The 22,446-nt window shown below is 41.8% G+C and overlaps 1 protein-coding gene across 2 annotated transcripts in view; it reads left to right on the top strand.

The window, feature by feature from the left end:
• Nucleotides 1-5,352: 5,352 nt before the first annotated feature.
• LOC128684964 (N-acetylated-alpha-linked acidic dipeptidase 2) overlaps nucleotides 5,353-22,446 on the top strand; it is a 44,261-nt gene continuing 27,167 nt past the window's right edge. The window contains exons 1-4 of one of the 2 annotated variants that reach the window (XM_053771373.2): nucleotides 5,353-5,608; nucleotides 16,023-16,147; nucleotides 17,020-17,121; nucleotides 18,559-18,715. In XM_053771373.2, the coding sequence (XP_053627348.1) occupies nucleotides 16,023-16,147; nucleotides 17,020-17,121; nucleotides 18,559-18,715 (384 nt within the window). In that variant the 5' untranslated portion in view covers nucleotides 5,353-5,608. The remainder of the gene's footprint in view (nucleotides 5,609-16,022; nucleotides 16,148-17,019; nucleotides 17,122-18,558; nucleotides 18,716-22,446) is intronic. The other variant, XR_011393825.1, reaches the window with a different exon arrangement.

The raw sequence follows: 22,446 nt of genomic DNA, 5'->3' as shown, positions 1-22,446 counted from the left end.
GGAGTCAGAAGCGATCATTATCTACCTTTTTTTTTCTACTTAGTAATGCACAGAAATAAGTCTCTCTATCCCCTTGGGGGATGATTAAACATATTAAACTTGTACCCTGACAGCCCTGAGGTTATGCTGTCTCCCGAGTATCACATTCTTTTCCACACTCATTATCCTGGAATCTGCCACCCGGTCACCTGAATCCTTTGTTCTACTTCTGTTCCTACTTAGTAATGCACAGGAATAAGTCTCTCTATCCCCCTGGGGGATGATTAAACATATTAAACTTGTACCCTGACAGCCCTGAGGTTATGCTGACCCCCCATTATCACATTCTTTTCCATGTTCATTATCCTGGAATCTGCCACCCGGTCACCTGAATCCTTTGTTCTACTTCTGTTCCTACTTAGTAATGCACAGGAATAAGTCTCTCTATCCCCTTGGGGGGTGATTAAACATATTAAACTTGTACCCTGACAGCCCTGAGGTTATGCTGACCCCCCCATTATCACATTCTTTTCCATGGTCATTATCCTGGAATCCGCCAGTGTCTCTAGATCGACATGAATATACTACTGGCCATCTAAACTATATTGTGTCTGCGGTCTTCTTTGCCCTTCCCCAATCTTCATGACTTTGCATTTGGCAGGGTTAAACTCAAGGAGCCAGTTGCTGGACCAGGCTTGTAGCCTGTCCAGGTCTCTTTGTAGTCCTGCCTGATCCTCATCCGATTTGATTCTTCTCATTAACTTCACATCAACCGCAAACAAGGACACTTCTGAGTCTATCCCTTCCGTTATGTCATTCACATATACCAAGAACAGCACAGGTCCTAGGACTGACCCCTGTGGAACCCCGCTTGTCACAGGCGCCCACTCTGACACCTCGTCACGTACCATGACTCGTTGTTGCCTCCCTGTCAGGTATTCTCTGATCCATTGCAGTGCCTTTCCTGTTATGTGTACCTGATCCTCTAGCTTTTGCAGTAACCTCTTGTGAGGAACTGTGTCGAAGGCCTTCTTGCAGTCCAAAAAAAATGCAGTCGATCCACCCCTCTCTTTCTTGTCTTACTTCTGTCAACTTGTCATAAAACTCTAGTAGGTTTGTGACACAGGATTTTTCCCTCCCTGAAACCACGCTGGCTGTCAATTATACACTTGTTTCTTTCCAGGTGCTCCACCACTCTCCTCCTGATGATCTTCTCCATGACCTTGCATACTATACACGTTAGTGATACAGGTCTGTAGTTTAGTGCCTCATGTCTGTCTCCCTTTTTAAAAATTGGGACTACATTTGCCATCTTCCATACCTCGGGGAGTTGCCCAGTTTCAAATGATGTGTTGAAGATCTTTGTTAATGGTACACACAATATCTCTGCTCCCTCTTTAAGGACCCACGGAGAGATGTTGTCTGGTCCCACCGCCTTTGAGGTGTCAAGTTCGCATAGCAGCTTCTTCACCTCCTCCTTGGTTATATGTACCTCATTCAGCACTTGCTGGTGCACCCCCCTGCTCTGATTTCCTGGAGTCCTACTGGTTTCCACTGTAAATACTTCTTTGAATCTTGTGTTGAGCTCCTGACATAGCTCCCGGTCGTTTCTTGTGAATTCCCCATCACCCTTCCTCAGTCTGATTACCTGGTCCTTGACTGTTGTTTTCCTCCTGATGTGGCTGTACAACAGCTTCGGGTCAGTCTTGACTTTCGATGCTATGTCATTTTCATATTGTCTCTGAGCCTCCCTTCTTATCTGTGCATATTCGTTTCTGGCTCTTCGGCTAATCTCTTTATTTTCCCGAGTTCTCTGTCTTCTGTACCTTTTCCATTCTCTAGTACACCTAGTTTTTGCCTCCCTACACCTTTGTGTGTGTGGGTGTGTACTCACCTATTTGTACTCACCTATTTGTGGTTGCAGGGGTCGAGTCTTAGCTCCTGGCCCCGCCTCTTCACCGGTTGCTACTGGGCCCTCTCTCTCCCCGCTCCATGAGCTTTATCAAACCTCGTCTTAAAACTGTGTATGGTTCCTGCCTCCACTACGTCATTTTCTAGGCTATTCCACTGCCTTACAACTCTATGACTGAAGAAATACTTCCTAATATCTCTCTGACTCATTTGTGTCTTCAACTTCCAATTGTGGCCTCTTGTTTCTGTGTCCCCTCCCTGGAACATCCTGTCTTTGTCCACCTTGTCTATTCCACGCAGTATTTTATATGTCGTTATCATGTCTCCCCTGACCCTCCTGTCCTTCAGTGTCGTCAGGCCGATTTCCCTTAATCTTTCTTCATAGGACATTCCCCTTAGCTCTGGAACTAACCTTGTTGCAAACCTTTGTACTTTCTCTAGTTTCTTGACGTGCTTTATCAAGTGCGGGTTCCAAACAGGTGCTGCATACTCCAGTATGGGCCTGACATACACGGTGTACAGTGTCTTGAATGATTCCTTACTAAGGTATCGGAATGCTGTTCTCAGGTTTGCCAGGCGCCCATATGCTGCAGCAGTTATCTGATTGATGTGTGCTTCCGGAGACATGCTCGGTGTTATACTCACCCCAAGATCTTTCTCCTTGAGTGAGGTTTGCAGTCTTTGGCCACCTAGCCAAAGTGGGTGTGGGTGTGTGTGTGTGGGTGTGTGGGTGTGGGTGTGGGTGGGTGTGTGTGTGGGTGTGGGTGTGTGTGTGGGTGTGTGTGTGCGTGTGTGTGTGGGTGTGCGTGCTTGTGTGTATGCATATATTTGTACGCTCGTGTGCATATGTCCGTGCGTGCGCCCTTTGTACCTAGTTCAGCCATCAAAACTTTGGGGCCCGGTCCCTGGACCCATTGTGTACCTCTGTAATCTGTAAATACCTTTGTAACTTGTCATGATTGTGACTAGACCTACCTGGAGTTCATTACCTTTGTAAATTGTGAGTTCATTACCTCTGTAACTTGCTCAGCTATCAAAACTTTGGAGTCCAGTCCCTGGACCAATTATGTACCTCTGTAATCTTTTGACTACCGCCCACAGGATGGGTATGTGGTGCATAATAAACATATTAAACTAACGTCAGTCCTAACCAGCCTGATAAGAAGGGCTAAAAAACTGTATTATGAGAACAAATTATCTAACTTACGAGGTGATATAAAAAAGCCCTGGAAAACCCTATCTGAAATTCTAGGAACAAAAAAGATATCACGAAATAGCGAAATTGAATTAACAAAACCAGATGAACCCCAACTCCCACCAACTGAAACAGCAAACAAGACTCAATGATTTCTTCTCCACTATAGGAAAAAACCTTGCCAATAAATTCCCAAGCTCAGATATCCCACCCAATGACTACCTCACTGGCAACTACCCGAACACACTGTTCCTAGCTCCGACTAACCCTACTGAAGTCTCCCTTATTATCAACACACTAAAAAACAAGACAGGAGATTTAAATACCTTACCACCCTTTATATACAAAAAAGTGTTGCAAGTGCTGTCACCAATCATTGCAACACTCTTTAACAAATCCATCTAATCCTCTACCTTCCCCACAGTTTTCAAAATAGCGAGGGTCACCCCGATCCATAAAGGAGACAAAACAGACTTGAATTACTATAGGCCAATATCCAACTTACACCCTCTCTCTAAAATCTTCGAAAAATTAATCCATAAGCTAATCTATTCCTACTTCATTTCCCACAACATACTCAACCCCTGTCAGTTTGGGTTCAGGCCTAATAAAAATATAAATGATGCTATTATACACATGCTAGAACAAATATACACTGCACTAGAGAAAAAAGAAGTCCCACTGGGGATCTTCATTGACTTACGTAAAGCTTTTGATACAGTTGACCATGACTTGCTCCACATAAAATTGTCACACTATGGTATAAGAGGGCACTCCCTCAACTACCTAAAGTCTTACCTCAGCAACAGAACCCAATATGTGTACACAAATTGGGCAAACTCTTCCGCACAGCCAATTACAGTTGGTGTCCCACAGGGAAGTGTCCTTGGCCCTCTTCTCTTTCTCGTTTACATAAATGACCTACCAAATGCATCGCAACTACTCAAACCCACACTATTTGCAGATGACACTACATACGTCTTCTCTCACCCGAGCCCAGTCACGCTAGCCAATACTGTAAACACCGAATTACAGAAAATATCTACCTGGATGAGGACTAACAAACTTACTCTCAACATTGACAAAACCTACTTCATTCAGTTTGGTAACAGAGCTACAGATGTGTTTCTTAACATAATGATAAATGGATCACCTATCACAAAGCTTACAGAGGGAAAATTCTTAGGAATCCACCTTGATAATAGACTCAAATTTCAAACACATGTACAACAAATTTCCAAGAAAATTTCCAAGACCGTAGGTATACTATCAAAGATACGGTACTATGTTCTACAGTCAGCCCTCCTGGCCCTATATCACTCACTTATTTACCCCTATCTCACCTATGGAATTTGTGCATGGGGCTCAACAGCAACAACCATCTCAGACCATTAATTACCCAACAAAAGGCTGCAGTCAGAATAACAAATTCCCACTACAGACAACACACTCCACCAATATTCAGAACTCTAAACCTACTCACAATACAAAACATCCATACTTATTACTGCACCTACTACATATATAGAACACTTAACTCTGACATAAACCCTCCCCTCAAACATCTCCTTACCAACCTCAACAGAACACATGACCATAACACAAGGCACAGATCACTCTTTGATGTTCCTCGAGTCCATCTCACACTATGTAAAAACGCAATGCACATAAAAGGCCCAAAAATCTGGAATTCATTACCTGTGAATATAGAAGAAACACTGATTATAAATTCAAGTCTCTTCTTAAAAATCACTTACTCACCCTCAACCAAATAAATACTGAATAATTGTATCTCAGAAATGTTTAACCTGTGGCCCAATCAAACTTTGTTATTCTTAATTACATTACCTAACAGAATACTCCATTCTACTGAATGCTCAACAACTCAGTAAATGACCATATGACCTGTCTTTGAAACACTCATTTATGCTTAATTGTTAACTGTTTACAACAATGTTTACCACTGAATATATCATTGCTTAGTTAATCTTATGTTAATTTTAAGCCTGCCCATAATGCCCTGCATACAAGGAACTTTGGCATGTTACACTTAACCACTGTATTTCCTTGTACTTCTATGTATCATATTCAAATAAATAAATAAATAAATAAATAAATAGTGCCTGGGAAACGGGATGAACTCTGGCACGCTCCAAGGAAGGGAGGGATAACTTGCTTGGATCAAGAGCCCGTCACTAGCATCAAGGTGCCTGCCCTGAGTGTTGGCAGGTGGGTGCGCCTGAAGCTTGGCACAGTAGCATTCAAGGCGTCAGTGAGGGTGTTACTGGCTACTACTCTCCTTCCTGCCTTTCACAGCTCTTAGACAAACCTCATGGAGACACATGTGACTGCTTTATACACAACACACACTCACATGTGACTAAATAAACCACATGGACACACATTAGCGACAGTTTTATGTTAATAAACCACATTTGTCTGCCTTATCTTGCCTGATAAACCACAGAAACACACACAAGGGACGGCTTCGTTTGACTTCTGTTATCACCATTCGGCTTGAAGGTAAATCAACGTTTTATATTTTTAATATAAGAACTTGACTCTCCAGTTGAACTTTCAAAGTGAAGCAAAAGGGCTTTTGATGCCGGTGAAGTTCTCTTGATACAAGAAACTGAAGCTACCCTTAATTTACCTTGATCACGCCTGCTTACCTCTCATCACCCAGGCTTGGGTTCTGACGCACAAGGTCACCTTGATCACACCTGCTTATCTCTCATCACCCAGGTCTGGGTTCTGACACGCAAGGTCACCTTGATCACCCCTGCTTATCTGCCATCACCCAGGCCTGTCAGCATAGTTGCTGATCCCCTTATATGTGTTATATAGATTAGCTGAGTATCATAGTACCATCCATGTATTTATATAGAAGTCATCCATTCCACCGAGTTTGTTCATTCCTCCAGCAAGAAAGAACCGATCCCTTGTGTTCTGGTGATTCGATTCCTGCTCCAGGAAGATCTTATTCTGACTGTGAAGCCACCAGCACCCATTAGTGACTTTGTAATGAGCCAAGAATTACTGTATCGAATAGTCGAGTTGAGTACTCCTAGCAGAAGAGTTAGTAATTCCACAGTCACTAGTGAATGTAGCTGTATCTTTTGTAGATACTCGTTCAGACTGTCCTCAGTCAAGGCATGTGTTAGCCATCGCAGAAGAGTTCGATCCACCCAAAGATGATAACCATTCTGTATACGTAAACCTTACCCTCGCAGAATTGGGTTTAAATGTAAACAGCCTGTATAATTAGATGTCCGAGATGAATGAAATTATCAACTGTGTGTTTTGTTATTAGCTGATTAGTTTGTCAGAAATTTTCGTGTTCACGTTCCCTCCGTATTCTGAGAATTTGACAGTAATGATCTGAGTACGCACCAGATGCCTTTGCTGTTAATTTCACCTTGTATATATATATATATTTATTTCCTCAGAATCCGTAGGGTGCATGAATACAGATCGATCGATCAGTTCCATCCCATATTGTACCATGATTTGTTCTTATAGTTTGTAATGCATTACGTTAAAAGTGATTACGTTAACACCCATTTCGTAAAACTCATTTTGTTAACATCCATTATGATACCATCCATTAGTTCTAAGTTATATATGAATTTGTTATTGTATAGAATCAGCCCAGAACCACCTGCCTGTTCAGAATATAGCATAGTAGTGTATGTCGAGACGACATACGTAACATGACCGAGCTGTCAGCATAGTTGCTGAGCCCCTTATATGTGTTATATAGATTAGCTGAGTATCACAGTACCATCCATGCGTTTATATAGAAGATCCCTTAGGCCTGTGACTGTATGACGTCACTGGATGCAGCGAGCAAGTGAGACGAGCTGCCCCGCTCTCAGTCGGTGTTTAGACATCCATCCAGGCAGTTACACGGCAGGCTGGGCTCATCCCTTCCTTACCACAGTCTGACAATATATAGTGTTACCATCCAACAAGGTGTTTACCTTCAACCCTATTATCTCCTACCGAACCCCACACGACAGGCCTGGGTTCTGACCCACAAGGCCACCTTGATCACACGTTTAATCTGCCATCACCCAGGTCTGGGTTCTGACACACAAGGTCAACTTGGTCACCCCTGGTTAGTCTGCCATCACTCGGCCTGGGTTCTGACCGCAGACAGAGTATAGGCTAGGAGGCCAAAGGCTGCAAACCTCACTCAAGGAGAAAGACCTAGGAGTGAGTATAATACCGAGTACATCGCTAGAAGCACACATTAACCAGATAACTGCTGCGGAATATGGGCGCTTGGCAAACCTGAGAATAGCATTCCGGTACTTCAGTAAGGAATCGTTCAAGACTTTATACACTGTGTACGTCAGGCCCATACTGGAGTACGCAGCATTAGTTTGGAACCCACATCTGGTCAAACACGTCAAGAAATTAGAGAAAGTGCAAAGGTTTGCAACAAGGCTAGTTCCAGAGCTAAGGGGAATGTCCTATGAAGAAAGGTTAAGGGAAATCGGTCTGACAACACTGGAGGACAGAAGGGTCAGGGGAGACATGATAACGACATACAAAATACTGCGTGGAATAGACAAGGTGGACAGAGACGGGATGTTCCAGAGAGGGGACACAGAAACAAGGGGTCACAATTGGAAGCTGAAGACTCAGATGAGTCACAGGGATGTTAGGAAGTATTTCTTCAGTCATAGAGTAGTTAGGAAGTGGAATAGTCTGGCAAGCGATGTAATGGAGGCAGCAACTATACATAGCTTTAAGACGAGGTATGATAAAGCTCGTGGAGCAGGGGGCCAGGAGCTGAGTCTCGACCCCCGCAACCAAAATTAGGTGAGTACAATTAGGTGAGTACAAGGCCACGTTGATCACCCCTGCTTAATCTGCCATCACTCAGACCTGGGTTCTGACACACAAGGTCACCTTGATCACCCCTGCTTAATCTGCCATCACCCAGGCCTGGGTTCTGACACACAAGGTCACCTTGATCACCCCTGCTTAATCTGCCATCACCCAGGCCTGGGTTCTGACACACAAGGTCACCTTGATCACCCCTGCTTAATCTGCCATCACCCAGGCCTAGGTTCTGACACACAAGGTCACCTTGATCACCCCTGCTTAATCTGCCATCACCCAGACCTGGGTTCTGACACACAAGGTCACCTTGATCACCCCTGCTTAATCTGCCATCACCCAGGCCTGGGTTCTGACCCACAAGGTCACACCAGCAAATAATCTAGAGAACAGCGAAGAGGAGATAAATCAATTGCTTGTAATATTAACTGGAACTGCGATAATAAGGATGATGCAGTTAATGTCCCAGATTATCGTTCTACAGATTATAATGGAATACTTGTGCAGCGTTTGATAAATTAGACACATGTGCAACATTTGGGTATCTTTAAAGGAAACGTTTCGCCACACAGTGGCTTCATCAGTCCATACAAAGGAGAATATAACAATAATAATAATAATAATAATAATAATAATAATAATAATAATAATAATAATAATAATAATAATAATAATAATAATAATAATAATAATAATATTATCTTTATTTGCTACAAGTACATGTACATGGTATACAGTCCTAGCTGACAACAATCACATATACTATACAGAAAGCCCCTTTGTTATGCTCCGCATAACAACCCTCCACACATTCACTGGCTGACTGGATGACCTCCACAACTCCCCACATGCACACTGCAGTTTAAGTGATACAGCAGTAACGGTCTGATGTAGAGGATTGTCACTTCTCTGTTATCTCCGGTGGATGCTCACGATGATGTCTGCTGAAGCTAGAGATAGACATCCATTCTGATTCCTCATATCCACTCAAAATATATGGAGCATCTCACCCTAGCGACATCCCACCATGTGTATATATATACATATATATATATATATATATATATATATATATATATATGTATATATATATATGTATATATATATGTATATATATATATATGTATATATATATTTTTATTTTTTTTTTTTTATTATCACACCGGCCGATTCCCACCAAGGCAGGGTGGCCCGAAAAAGAAAAACTTTCACCATCATTCACTCCATCACTGTCTTGCCAGAAGGGTGCTTTACACTACAGTTTTTAAACTGCAACATTAACACCCCTCCTTCAGAGTGCAGGCACTGTACTTCCCATCTCCAGGACTCAAGTCCGGCCTGCCGGTTTCCCTGAATCCCTTCATAAATGTTACTTTGCTCACACTCCAACAGCACGTCAAGTATTAAAAACCATTTGTCTCCATTCACTCCTATCAAACACGCTCACGCATGCCTGCTGGAAGTCCAAGCCCCTCGCACACAAAACCTCCTTTACCCCCTCCCTCCAACCCTTCCTAGGCCGACCCCTACCCCGCCTTCCTTCCACTACAGACTGATACACTCTTGAAGTCATTCTGTTTCGCTCCATTCTCTCTACATGTCCGAACCACCTCAACAACCCTTCCTCAGCCCTCTGGACAACAGTTTTGGTAATCCCGCACCTCCTCCTAACTTCCAAACTACGAATTCTCTGCATTATATTCACACCACACATTGCCCTCAGACATGACATCTCCACTGCCTCCAGCCTTCTCCTCGCTGCAACATTCATCACCCACGCTTCACACCCATATAAGAGCGTTGGTAAAACTATACTCTCATACATTCCCCTCTTTGCCTCCAAGGACAAAGTTCTTTGTCTCCACAGACTCCTAAGTGCACCACTCACTCTTTTTCCCTCATCAATTCTATGATTCACCTCATCTTTCATAGACCCATCCGCTGACACGTCCACTCCCAAATATCTGAATACGTTCACCTCCTCCATACTCTCTCCCTCCAATCTGATATTCAATCTTTCATCACCTAATCTTTTTGTTATCCTCATAACCTTACTCTTTCCTGTATTCACCTTTAATTTTCTTCTTTTGCACACCCTACCAAATTCATCCACCAATCTCTGCAACTTCTCTTCAGAATCTCCCAAGAGCACAGTGTCATCGGCAAAGAGCAGCTGTGACAACTCCCACTTTGTGTGTGATTCTTTATCTTTTAACTCCACGCCTCTTGCCAAGACCCTCGCATTTACTTCTCTTACAACCCCATCTATAAATATATTAAACAACCACGGTGACATCACACATCCTTGTCTAAGGCCTACTTTTACTGGGAAAAAATTTCCCTCTTTCCTACATACTCTAACTTGAGCCTCACTATCCTCGTAAAAACTCTTCACTGCTTTCAGTAACCTACCTCCTACACCATACACTTGCAACATCTGCCACATTGCCCCCCTATCCACCCTGTCATACGCCTTTTCCAAATCCATAAATGCCACAAAGACCTCTTTAGCCTTATCTAAATACTGTTCACTTATATGTTTCACTGTAAACACCTGGTCCACACACCCCCTACCTTTCCTAAAGCCTCCTTGTTCATCTGCTATCCTATTCTCCGTCTTACTCTTAATTCTTTCAATTATAACTCTACCATACACTTTACCAGGTACACTCAACAGACTTATCCCCCTATAATTTTTGCACTCTCTTTTATCCCCTTTGCCTTTATACAAAGGAACTATGCATGCTCTCTGCCAATCCCTAGGTACCTTACCCTCTTCCATACATTTATTAAATAATTGCACCAACCACTCCAAAACTATATCCCCACCTGCTTTTAACATTTCTATCTTTATCCCATCAATCCCGGCTGCCTTACCCCCTTTCATTTTACCTACTGCCTCACGAACTTCCCCCACACTCACAACTGGCTCTTCCTCACTCCTACAAGATGTTATTCCTCCTTGCCCTATACACGAAATCACAGCTTCCCTATCTTCATCAACATTTAACAATTCCTCAAAATATTCCTTCCATCTTCCCAATACCTCTACCTCTCCATTTAATAACTCTCCTCTCCTATTTTTAACTGACAAATCCATTTGTTCTCTAGGCTTTCTTAACTTGTTAATCTCACTCCAAAACTTTTTCTTATTTTCAACAAAATTTGTTGATAACATCTCACCCACTCTCTCATTTGCTCTCTTTTTACATTGCTTCACCACTCTCTTAACTTCTCTCTTTTTCTCCATATACTCTTCCCTCCTTGCATCACTTCTACTTTGTAAAAACTTCTCATATGCTAACTTTTTCTCCCTTACTACTCTCTTTACATCATCATTCCACCAATCGCTCCTCTTCCCTCCTGCACCCACTTTCCTGTAACCACAAACTTCTGCTGAACACTCTAACACTACATTTTTAAACCTACCCCATACCTCTTCGACCCCATTGCCTATGCTCTCATTAGCCCATCTATCCTCCAATAGCTGTTTATATCTTACCCTAACTGCCTCCTCTTTTAGTTTATAAACCTTCACCTCTCTCTTCCCTGATGCTTCTATTCTCCTTGTATCCCATCTACCTTTTACTCTCAGTGTAGCTACAACAGTGTATATACATACTATATATATATACATACATATATATATATATATATATATATATATATATATATATATATATATATATATATATATATATATATATATATATATATATATATATATATATATATATATATATATATATATTCAGCAAGTCGGCCGTCTCCCACCGAGGCAGGGTGACCCAAAAAGAAAGAAAATCCCCCAAAAAGCAAAATACTTTTATCATCATCAACACTCACCTCACTCACACATAATCACTGTTTTTGCAGAGGCGCCCAGATACAACAGTTTACAAGCATATATAAAGATATATAACATATCCCTCCAAACTGCCAATATCTCAGACCTCTCCTCTAAACTCCTTCCCATTTCCAGGACTCAAGTCCGGGTATATAAAAATAGCCGGCTTCCCTGAATCCCTTCACTAAATATTACCCTGCTCACACTCCAACAGATCGTCAGGTCCCAAAAACCATTCGTCTCCATTCACTCCTATCTAACATGCACGCATGCTTGCTGGAAGTCCAAGCCCCTCGCCCACAAAACCTCCTTTACCCCCTCCCTCCAACCTTTTCGAGGATGACCCCTACCCCGCCTTCCTTCCCCTACAGATTTTTATGCTCTCCATGTCATTCTACTTTGATCCATTCTCTCTAAATGACCAAACCATCTCAACAACCCCTCTTCTGCCCTCTGACTAATACTTTTATTAACTCCACACCTTCTCCTAATTTCCACACTCCGAATTTTCTGCATAATATTTACACCACACATTGCCCTTAGACAGGACATCTCCACTGCCTCCAACTGCCTCCTCGCTGCTGCATTTACCACCCAAGCTTCACACCCATATAAGAGTGTTGGTACTACTATACTTTCGTACATTCCTTTCTTTGCCTCCATAGATAACATTTTTTGTCTCCACATATACCTCAATGCACCACTCACCTTTTTTCTTCATCAATTCTATGATTAACCTCATCCTTCATAAACCCATCCGCTGACATGTCAACTCCCAAACATCTGAAAACATTCACTTCTTCCATACTCCTTCTCTCCAATGTGATAACCAATTTTTCTTTGCCTAAATCATTTGATACCCTCATCACCTTACTCTTATCTATGTTCACTTTTAATTTTCTACCTTTACACAAGCTCCCAAACTCGTCCACTAACCTTAGCAACTTTTCTTTAGAATCTCCCATAAGCACAGTATCATCAGCAAAAAGTAACTGTGTCAAGTCCCATTTTGTATTTGATTCCCCATAATTTAATCCCACCCCTCTCCCGAACACCCTAGCATTTACTTCGTTTACAACCCCATCTATAAATATATTAAACAACCATGGTGACATTACACATCCCTGTCTAAGAGCTACTTTTACCGGGAAGTAATCTCCCTCTCTTCTACACACCCTAACCTGAGCCTCACTATCCTCATAAAAACTCTTTACAGCATTTAGTAACTTACCACCTCTTCCATATATTTGCCACATTGCTCCCCTATCCACTCTATCATATGCCTTTTCTAAATCCATAAATGCAATGAAAACTTCCCTACCTTCGTCTAAATACTGTTCACATATATGCTTCAATGTAAACACTTGATCTACACATCCCCTACCCACTCTAAAACCTCCTTGCTTATCCGCAATCCTACTCTCTGTCTTACCTCTAATTCTTTCAATAATAACCCTACCGTACACTTTCCTGGTATACTCAGTAAACTTATTCCTTTATAATTTTTACAATCTCTTGTACCCCTTCTCTTTATATAAAGTAACTATACACGCTCTCTGCCAGTCCCAAGGTACCCTCCCCTCTTCCATACATTGTTAAACAAAAGTACCAACCACTCCAACACTATATCCCCCCATGCTTTTAGCATTTCTGTCATGATCCCATCAGTTCCTGCTGCTTTACCCCCTTTCATTCTACGTAATGCCTCACGTACCTCCACCACACTCACATCCAGCTCTTGTTCACTTCTAGATGATGTTATACCTCCCTGGCCAGTGCATGAAATGACCGCCTCCCTTTCTTCGTCGACATTTAAAAGTTCTCAAAATATTCCTGCCATCTACCTAATACCTCCAGCTCCCCATCTACTAACTCTCCTACTCTGCTTTTTAACTGACAAATCCATTCGTTCCCTAGGCTTTCTTAACTTGTTTATCTCACTCCAAAATTTTTTCTTATTTTCATCAAAATTTCTTGATAGTGCCTCTCCCACTCTATCATTTGCTCTCCTTTTGCACTCTCTCACCACTCTCTTCACCTTTGTTTTACCCTCCATATACTTTACTCTTCTTATAATACTTCTGCTTTGTAAAAACCTCTCATAAGCTACCCTTTTCTTTTTTATCACACCCTTTACTTCATCATTCCACCAATCACTCCTCTTTCCTCCTGCACCCACCCTCCTATAACCACAAACTTCTGCCCCACATTCTAATACTGCATTTTTAAAAATATTCCAACCTTCTTCAACCCCCCCCACTACTCATACTTACACTAGCACACCTTTCTGCCAATAGTTGCTTATATCTCACACGAACTTCCTCCTCCCTTAATTTATATACTTTAACCTCTCTCTTACTTGTTGTTATTTTCCTTTTGCCCCATCTACCTCTTATTCTAACTGTAGCTACAACTAGATAATGATCCGATATATCAGTTGCCCCTCTATAAACTTGTACATCCTGGAGCCTACCCATCAATCTTTTATCCACCAATATATAATCTAACAAACTATTTTCGTTACGTGCTACATCATACCTTGTATTTTCTCTTATACGTTTAAAGATATATTTTTTTTTCATTAATGTTGATGTAAAAATTTTTAATTTTGCATCAAAAGAATCTTAGAAAACTTACCTAACCTTATTATAACAAGAGCAATTTATTTTAGCCTAACCCAACTAAATATATTTTAGATTTGTTTACAGTAATTTAATACTAAACAAACACAGTGAAATATATTTTTTTCGTTAGGGTCAGAATGATTTTGGCGAAATTATTACATACACAAAATTTCCCTAGTCCTATATGGCAAGATGAGCGTTGCTATTTAAGCCAAGATGGCAAGTTCTGCCTATTCGGCACATGTATATATATATATATATATATATATATATATATATATATATATATATATATATATATATATATATATATATATATATATATATATATATATATGTGTGTGTGTGTGTGTGTGTGTGTGTGTGTGTGTGTGTGTGTGTGTGTGTGTGTGTGTGTGTGTGTGTGTGTGTGTGTGTGTGTTATGAGTGCATATTATACAAATTTAAAGGTTGTCGAGTGTGGACGTGTTTTGTCTGGCACTGGATTGGGTAATCGTTCGTACATCGGCTTTTTGTTGAATCAGCGTTATTATTGTGTTTGTTTGAGCCTCAGTAGCCCTACTAAGAAAACTATTCCACTCCAACAACGACAACAAATGGCCGAACACTTTCATTTGCGGTTTAATCCCCGCAGCACCTCCTCTGAAGGGTCAGTAATTGTTTACTCTAAGAAATCCAAGTCATGCTGAGAACGCCAGTTCGTGATCAGCGGATCATTAAGTTTGGGAGCCTCTCGTTCCTAACATCTTAAGTACACAAGACCCCAATGAAAAAAAAAAAGACCACATGTGACCACAAGAACGAAGGAACACAGACGGGTACTCACTTATCCATCCAATCTATATTTGAAACTAGCCAAAGTTCTCGCCTCATTTACGCTACTTGGGAATTTGCTCTACGCCTCTGTTGGGTAAAAGGACAAGCCGTAATGGCCTAACAGAGCTCCTGGAGAGAGAAGCGTTGTCGCAATAAAATGTCGCATTAATTGCACTTGTGTCCTTTTACCCAACATATTGTCGGTAATTCTACCAACATTATTATAATTTGTTGGGTAAAAGGACACAAATGCTAATAATGTAATATTTTATTGTGGCAAGGCTCGACCCAGGAGATAATCTATTATACCATATCCCGCTACGTTTCTCGGGTTATCATACCTTATTTTCTACAGAATTTGCCACCAGTGTAAGTATATGACAAAGTATCTATGGTGGAAATATAAATATATGCCACTATGTAAACTATACATAGTAATTACCTATTTGCAGATGAGAGACACAAAAAAAATTGGAAATAGGCTTAAAAGAGAGACGTAAAGAAACACAGGCATCCCAGCTCGTACATGTGACATTAATGAGTAGACTACGAACATATATTTTCCTATATCTTTTCTAAACCTAAACTTATCAAATTTGAATCCATTATTTCTAGTATTATTATTGAAATAAAAACAGGGCAACAATTTTATTGACACAACGTTCATCTCAACAGAAGTTTTACTCATTTTTTTGCATATATTTCAGCCATTCTGTCAGCTCTACGACAACTCTTCTTTCTATTATTATCATTACTGGTATTATGGCATTATTACGATATGTATTTTGTCTCCTGACAGATGGCTTCCCAAAACATAGTAGCGATAGTTGTGGCTGCGGCAGTCAGCTTCCTAGTTGGTGGCATCATAGGTCACCTTGGCACTGGCATTGACACTATCTCCAGCAGTGACAAGGAGAAGATCAGGTCAGTATAGATCTGTAAGATCATTTTAGGTACTTTACGGTCTTCTAGACTTTTAAGTATTCTATTGGAAGCTGCATAGAATTGGTTGGGTATATCGTAAACCACTTGGGGGTAGTGAACAGGTGAGGGATTAATTTGCAAAGCCTCGTGAGCGTGAACGTTATAAAGAGAGATTTAACAAAAATTGTACAGGGAAAGGTTACACTATAGATTTCATTTTCCGTGTACAACTCTATTGTTAAATTTAGATTTAGATTTAAATTTTTTATTTTGACAAATTACATGGCTATACAGAGGAATAAGTCACTCTGTCTGACTTTTTTGGGTTATCCCAGGTTCTCTACACATATGCTGCTATGTATGATAATTCTATGTAACTGTATTGTGTATATCTGAATAAATTTACTTACTTACTTACTTACATGCCAAAAGCCCCTCTGTATGTTGAGCATTTCCGGCAAACTTAAAGATTAAACCATACCCCGGCCGGGATTGAACCCGCAATCGTGTCATTACGATTTCGCGAGTCAAGTTAAAGATTAACTTAACTTCAGACTTGCACTCCGAGCACTTCCCATGTTAATATCCATGTATGCTGAAGAGGCTCCCAGAAGGGGGTCGAAATATACAAATTAATCTGAGATTTTATCTTCATGTGGGATATTACTGAACAGTGACGGTGTTCTTTACACTACAGTTATTCATACGGTTATAAATATAAACCCACAAACAAAATCAGTTACTGTAAACTAACTCAAATTAATATACATAATTAAAGTAACTGAAATCAGAAATAATGCACAAAAATACTCAGCTTGAAAATAATGACCACCAACACTGGCACCTCTAACAACATTTTATTGTATATTCAGCATAATGGAGAAGCTGGTGGCAGACAAGTGGGAATCTGAGGAGCATCTTAACCACAAAATAATTGATATGGTCAACACGGACAACCTCAGAAATAATCTCATGTAAGTATACTAAGATAACCTGTGTCAGGTTTACGAAGTATATTCTGTTCTCACAGCCTACTTGAGGCTAGACTTTCCTGAGGACTGCTAGATCAGCCTACTTGAGGCTAGGCTTTCCTGGGGACTGCTGGATTAGCCTCGTGAGTCTAGGCTTTTCTGGGGACTGCTGGATTAGCCTCGTGAGTCTAGGCTTTTCTGGGGACTGCTGGATTAGCCTCGTGAGTCTAGGCTTTTCTGGGGACTGCTGGATTAGCCTCGTGAGTCTAGGCTTTTCTGGGGACTGCTGGATTAGCCTCGTGAGGCTAGGCTTTTCTGGGGACTGCTGGATTAGCCTCGTGAGTCTAGGCTTTTCTGGGGACTGCTGGATTAGCCTCGTGAGGCTAGGCTTTTCTGGGGACTGCTGGATCGGCCTCGTGAGGCTAGGCTTTTCTGGGGACTGCTGGATCAGCCTCGTGAGGCTAGGCTTTTCTGGGGACTGCTGGATTAGCCTCGTGAGGCTAGGCTTTTCTGGGGACTGCTGGATTAGCCTCGTGAGTCTAGGCTTTCCTGGGGACTGCTGGATCAGCCTACTTGAGGCTAGGCTTTCCTGGGGACTGCTGGATTAGCCTCGTGAGTCTAGGCTTTTCTGGGGACTGCTGGATTAGCCTCGTGAGGCTAGGCTTTTCTGGGGACTGCTGGATTAGCCTCGTGAGTATAGGCTTTTCTGGGGACTGCTGGATTAGCCTCGTGAGGCTAGGCTTTTCTGGGGACTGCTGGATCAGCCTCGTGAGGCTAGGCTTTTCTGGGGACTGCTGGATCAGCCTCGTGAGGCTAGGCTTTTCTGGGGACTGCTGGATTAGCCTTGTGAGGCTAGGCTTTCCTGGGGACTACTGGATCAGCCTCGTGAGGCTAGGCTTTCTGGGGACTGCTGGATTAGCCTCGTGAGGCTACTAGGCCTTTCTGGGGACTGCTGGATCAGCCTCGTGAGGCTAGGCTTTCCTGGGGACTACTGGATCAGCCAGGCTATTGGGAAAGAGGTTCGAGGAAAAACTGCCTAGCATAGGCCTGCTGTAGTGTTTTTTGTATTTTTTTAACAAGAAACTGATGGAAAGACTGCAGCATAATGGCAACCTTCATCAAGACAACGTTTCGCTTGGAGACCGAACTTTGCCATATCAATATATATAGTACAAGGATAATACACAGTAAACATGCGTATGGTCGAGGTGTGTGTGTGTGTGTGTGTGCACTCAGGGATCACATTAACTTGGAATTTCCCGATTATATATACATGTACTTGTCATGTTCTCTCTTCAGGGAAATCTACAATTTCGTGAGTAGTAATGTAAACGCATAGTATATGCTTCAGGCGTAGAACAGTGCATTATGTAATTTTAATCTTAATCTAGAGTAATGTAATTAAGGCAGCATTCATGATAAGTGTTTTGCATGATACAGAGAACTGGCCAAGTTTCCACATCTGGCCGGGACAGAGAGAGATCACCAGCTGGCCCATATGATACGTGATCGGTTCCTGGAGGCTGGCTTTGATACCGCTGACCTTGTTCCTTATGATGTCCTCCTTTCCCGACCCAACCGTACCAACCCTAACTTGGTAAGTACCAACCTCCCTCTCTGTCCTTCCCTTCCTCAACCACACTAACGTAAACTGAATCTAAATGGCTGATATATTACGGATATTACGGGAGCAATGGGCTAGTAACCCCTTCTCCTGTAGACATTTACTAAAAAAGAGAAGAAGAAAAACTTTATAAAACTGGGATGCTTAAATGTGCGTGGATGTAGTGCGGATGACAAGAAACAGATGATTGCTGATGTTATGAATGAAAAGAAGTTGGATGTCCTGGCCCTAAGCGAAACAAAGCTGAAGGGGGTAGGGGAGTTTCAGTGGGGGGAAATAAATGGAATTAAATCTGGAGTATCTGAGAGAGTTAGAGCAAAGGAAGGGGTAGCAGTAATGTTGAATGATCAGTTATGGAAGGAGAAAAGAGAATATGAATGTGTAAATTCAAGAATTATGTGGATGAAAGTAAAGGTTGGATGCGAGAAGTGGGTTATAATAAGCGTGTATGCACCTGGAGAAGAGAGGAATGCAGAGGAGAGAGAGAGATTTTGGGAGATGTTAAGTGAATGTATAGGAGCCTTTGAACCAAGTGAGAGAGTAATTGTGGTAGGGGACATGAATGCTAAAGTAGGAGAAACTTTTAGAGAGGGTGTGATAGGTAAGTTTGGGGTGCCAGGTGTAAATGATAATGGGAGCCCTTTGATTGAACTTTGTATAGAAAGGGGTTTAGTTATAGATAACACATATTTTAAGAAAAAGAGGATAAATAAGTATACAAGATATGATGTAGGGCGAAATGACAGTAGTTTGTTGGATTATGTATTGGTAGATAAAAGACTGTTGAGTAGACTTCAGGATGTACATGTTTATAGAGGGGCCACAGATATATCAGATCACTTTCTAGTTGTAGCTACACTGAGAGTAAAAGGTAGATGGGATACAAGGAGAATAGAAGCATCAGGGAAGAGAGAGGTGAAGGTTTATAAACTAAAAGAGGAGGCAGTTAGGGTAAGATATAAACAGCTATTGGAGGATAGATGGGATAATGAGAGCATAGGCAATGGGGTCGAAGAGGTATGGGGTAGGTTTAAAAATGTAGTGTTAGAGTGTTCAGCAGAAGTTTGTGGTTACAGGAAAGTGGGTGCAGGAGGGAAGAGGAGCGATTGGTGGAATGATGATGTAAAGAGAGTAGTAAGGGAGAAAAAGTTAGCATATGAGAAGTTTTTACAAAGTAGAAGTGATGCAAGGAGGGAAGAGTATATGGAGAAAAAGAGAGAGGTTAAGAGAGTGGTGAAGCAACGTAAAAAGAGAGCAAATGAGAGAGTGGGTGAGATGTTATCAACAAATTTTGTTGAAAATAAGAAAAAGTTTTGGAGTGAGATTAACAAGTTAAGAAAGCCTAGAGAACAAATGGATTTGCCAGTTAAAAATAGGAGAGGAGAGTTATTAAATGGAGAGTTAGAGGTATTGGGAAGATGGAGGGAATATTTTGAGGAATTGTTAAATGTTGATGAAGATAGGGAAGCTGTGATTTCGTGTATAGGACAAGGAGGAATAACATCTTGTAGGAGTGAGGAAGAGCCAGTTGTGAGTGTGGGGGAAGTTCGTGAGGCAGTAGGTAAAATGAAAGGGGGTAAGGCAGCCGGGATTGATGGGATAAAGATAGAAATGTTAAAAGCAGGTGGGGATATAGTTTTGGAGTGGTTGGTGCAATTATTTAATAAATGTATGGAAGAGGGTAAGGTACCTAGGGATTGGCAGAGAGCATGCATAGTTCCTTTGTATAAAGGCAAAGGGGATAAAAGAGAGTGTAAAAATTATAGGGGGATAAGTCTGCTGAGTATACCTGGTAAAGTGTATGGTAGAGTTATTATTGAAAGAATTAAGAGTAAGACGGAGAATAGGATAGCAGATGAACAAGGAGGCTTTAGGAAAGGTAGGGGGTGTGTGGACCAGGTGTTTACAGTGAAACATATAAGTGAACAGTATTTAGATAAGGCTAAAGAGGTCTTTGTGGCATTTATGGATTTGGAAAAGGCGTATGACAGGGTGGATAGGGGGGCAATGTGGCAGATGTTGCAAGTGTATGGTGTAGGAGGTAGGTTACTGAAAGCAGTGAAGAGTTTTTATGAGGATAGTGAGGCTCAAGTTAGAGTATGTAGGAAAGAGGGAAATTATTTCCCAGTAAAAGTAGGCCTTAGACAAGGATGTGTGATGTCACCGTGGTTGTTTAATATATTTATAGATGGGGTTGTAAGAGAAGTAAATGCGAGGGTCTTGGCAAGAGGCATGGAGTTAAAAGATAAAGAATCACACACAAAGTGGGAGTTGTCACAGCTGCTCTTTGCTGATGACACTGTGCTCTTGGGAGATTCTGAAGAGAAGTTGCAGAGATTGGTGGATGAATTTGGTAGGGTGTGCAAAAGAAGAAAATTAAAGGTGAATACAGGAAAGAGTAAGGTTATGAGGATAATAAAAAGATTAGGTGATGAAAGATTGAATATCAGATTGGAGGGAGAGAGTATGGAGGAGGTAAATGTATTCAGATATTTGGGAGTGGACGTGTCAGCGGATGGGTCTATGAAAGATGAGGTGAATCATAGAATTGATGAGGGGAAAAGAGTGAGTGGTTCACTTAGGAGTCTGTGGAGACAAAGAACTTTGTCCTTGGAGGCAAAGAGGGGAATGTATGAGAGTATAGTTTTACCAACGCTCTTATATGGGTGTGAAGCATGGGTGATGAATGTTGCAGCGAGGAGAAGGCTGGAGGCAGTGGAGATGTCATGTCTGAGGGCAATGTGTGGTGTGAATATAATGCAGAGAATTCGTAGTTTGGAAGTTAGGAGGAGGTGCAGGATTACCAAAACTGTTGTCCAGAGGGCTGAGGAAGGGTTGTTGAGGTGGTTCGGACATGTAGAGAGAATGGAGCGAAACAGAATGACTTCAAGAGTGTATCAGTCTGTAGTGGAAGGAAGGCAGGGTAGGGGTCGGCCTAGGAAAGGTTGGAGAGAGGGGGTAAAGGAGGTTTTGTGTGCGAGGGGCTTGGACTTCCAGCAGGCATGCGTGAGCGTGTTTGATAGGAGTGAATGGAGACAAATGGTTTTTAATACTTGACGTGCTGTTGGAGTGTGAGCAAAGTAACATTTATGAAGGGGTTCAGGGAAACCGGCAGGCCGGACTTGAGTCCTGGAGATGGGAAGTACAGTGCCTGCACTCTGAAGGAGGGGTGTTAATGTTGCAGTTTAAAAACTGTAGTGTAAAGCACCCTTCTGGCAAGACAGTGATGGAGTGAATGATGGTGAAAGTTTTTCTTTTTCGGGCCACCCTGCCTTGGTGGGAATCGGCCAGTGTGATAATAAAAAAAAAATAACTACAACCAGGGAGACTCTGGGAGACTGCTGCCAAGCATGCGAGCGTGTTTGGCAAGTCTCTCAGAGACATTCTCTCTGGCTGTGTGTGCCTACTGTCGGTTCAATACACTATTAACACCTACTTCCTCTCTACCTACCACCAGATACCTTGGTCATAGTCTCTTGTGGATTATACCTCCGTTTTGACTATACAGTCTCATACAGTGCCTTGGGAATGGACGGTAATTTAGGCTTGATTCAAGGAAGGGGAGGCTAGCTCAGATTCCTTTGATTAAAATCCTTTCACCAGCATGAAGGTACCTCCATGGAAGGGATGGGTCGCGTCCAGTGGCGGGCCATCACATGACTTAGACCAGCGTCAGGAAACGCTTGTCCTGTTCCCTGACGAAT

Source organism: Cherax quadricarinatus, chromosome 5, assembly GCF_038502225.1.
Source record: "Cherax quadricarinatus isolate ZL_2023a chromosome 5, ASM3850222v1, whole genome shotgun sequence".
In the NCBI taxonomy this organism is placed as follows: domain Eukaryota; kingdom Metazoa; phylum Arthropoda; class Malacostraca; order Decapoda; family Parastacidae; genus Cherax; species Cherax quadricarinatus.
The sequence above is the reverse complement of the archived record's forward strand: the minus strand, read 5'-3'. Positions and strand labels throughout refer to the sequence as shown.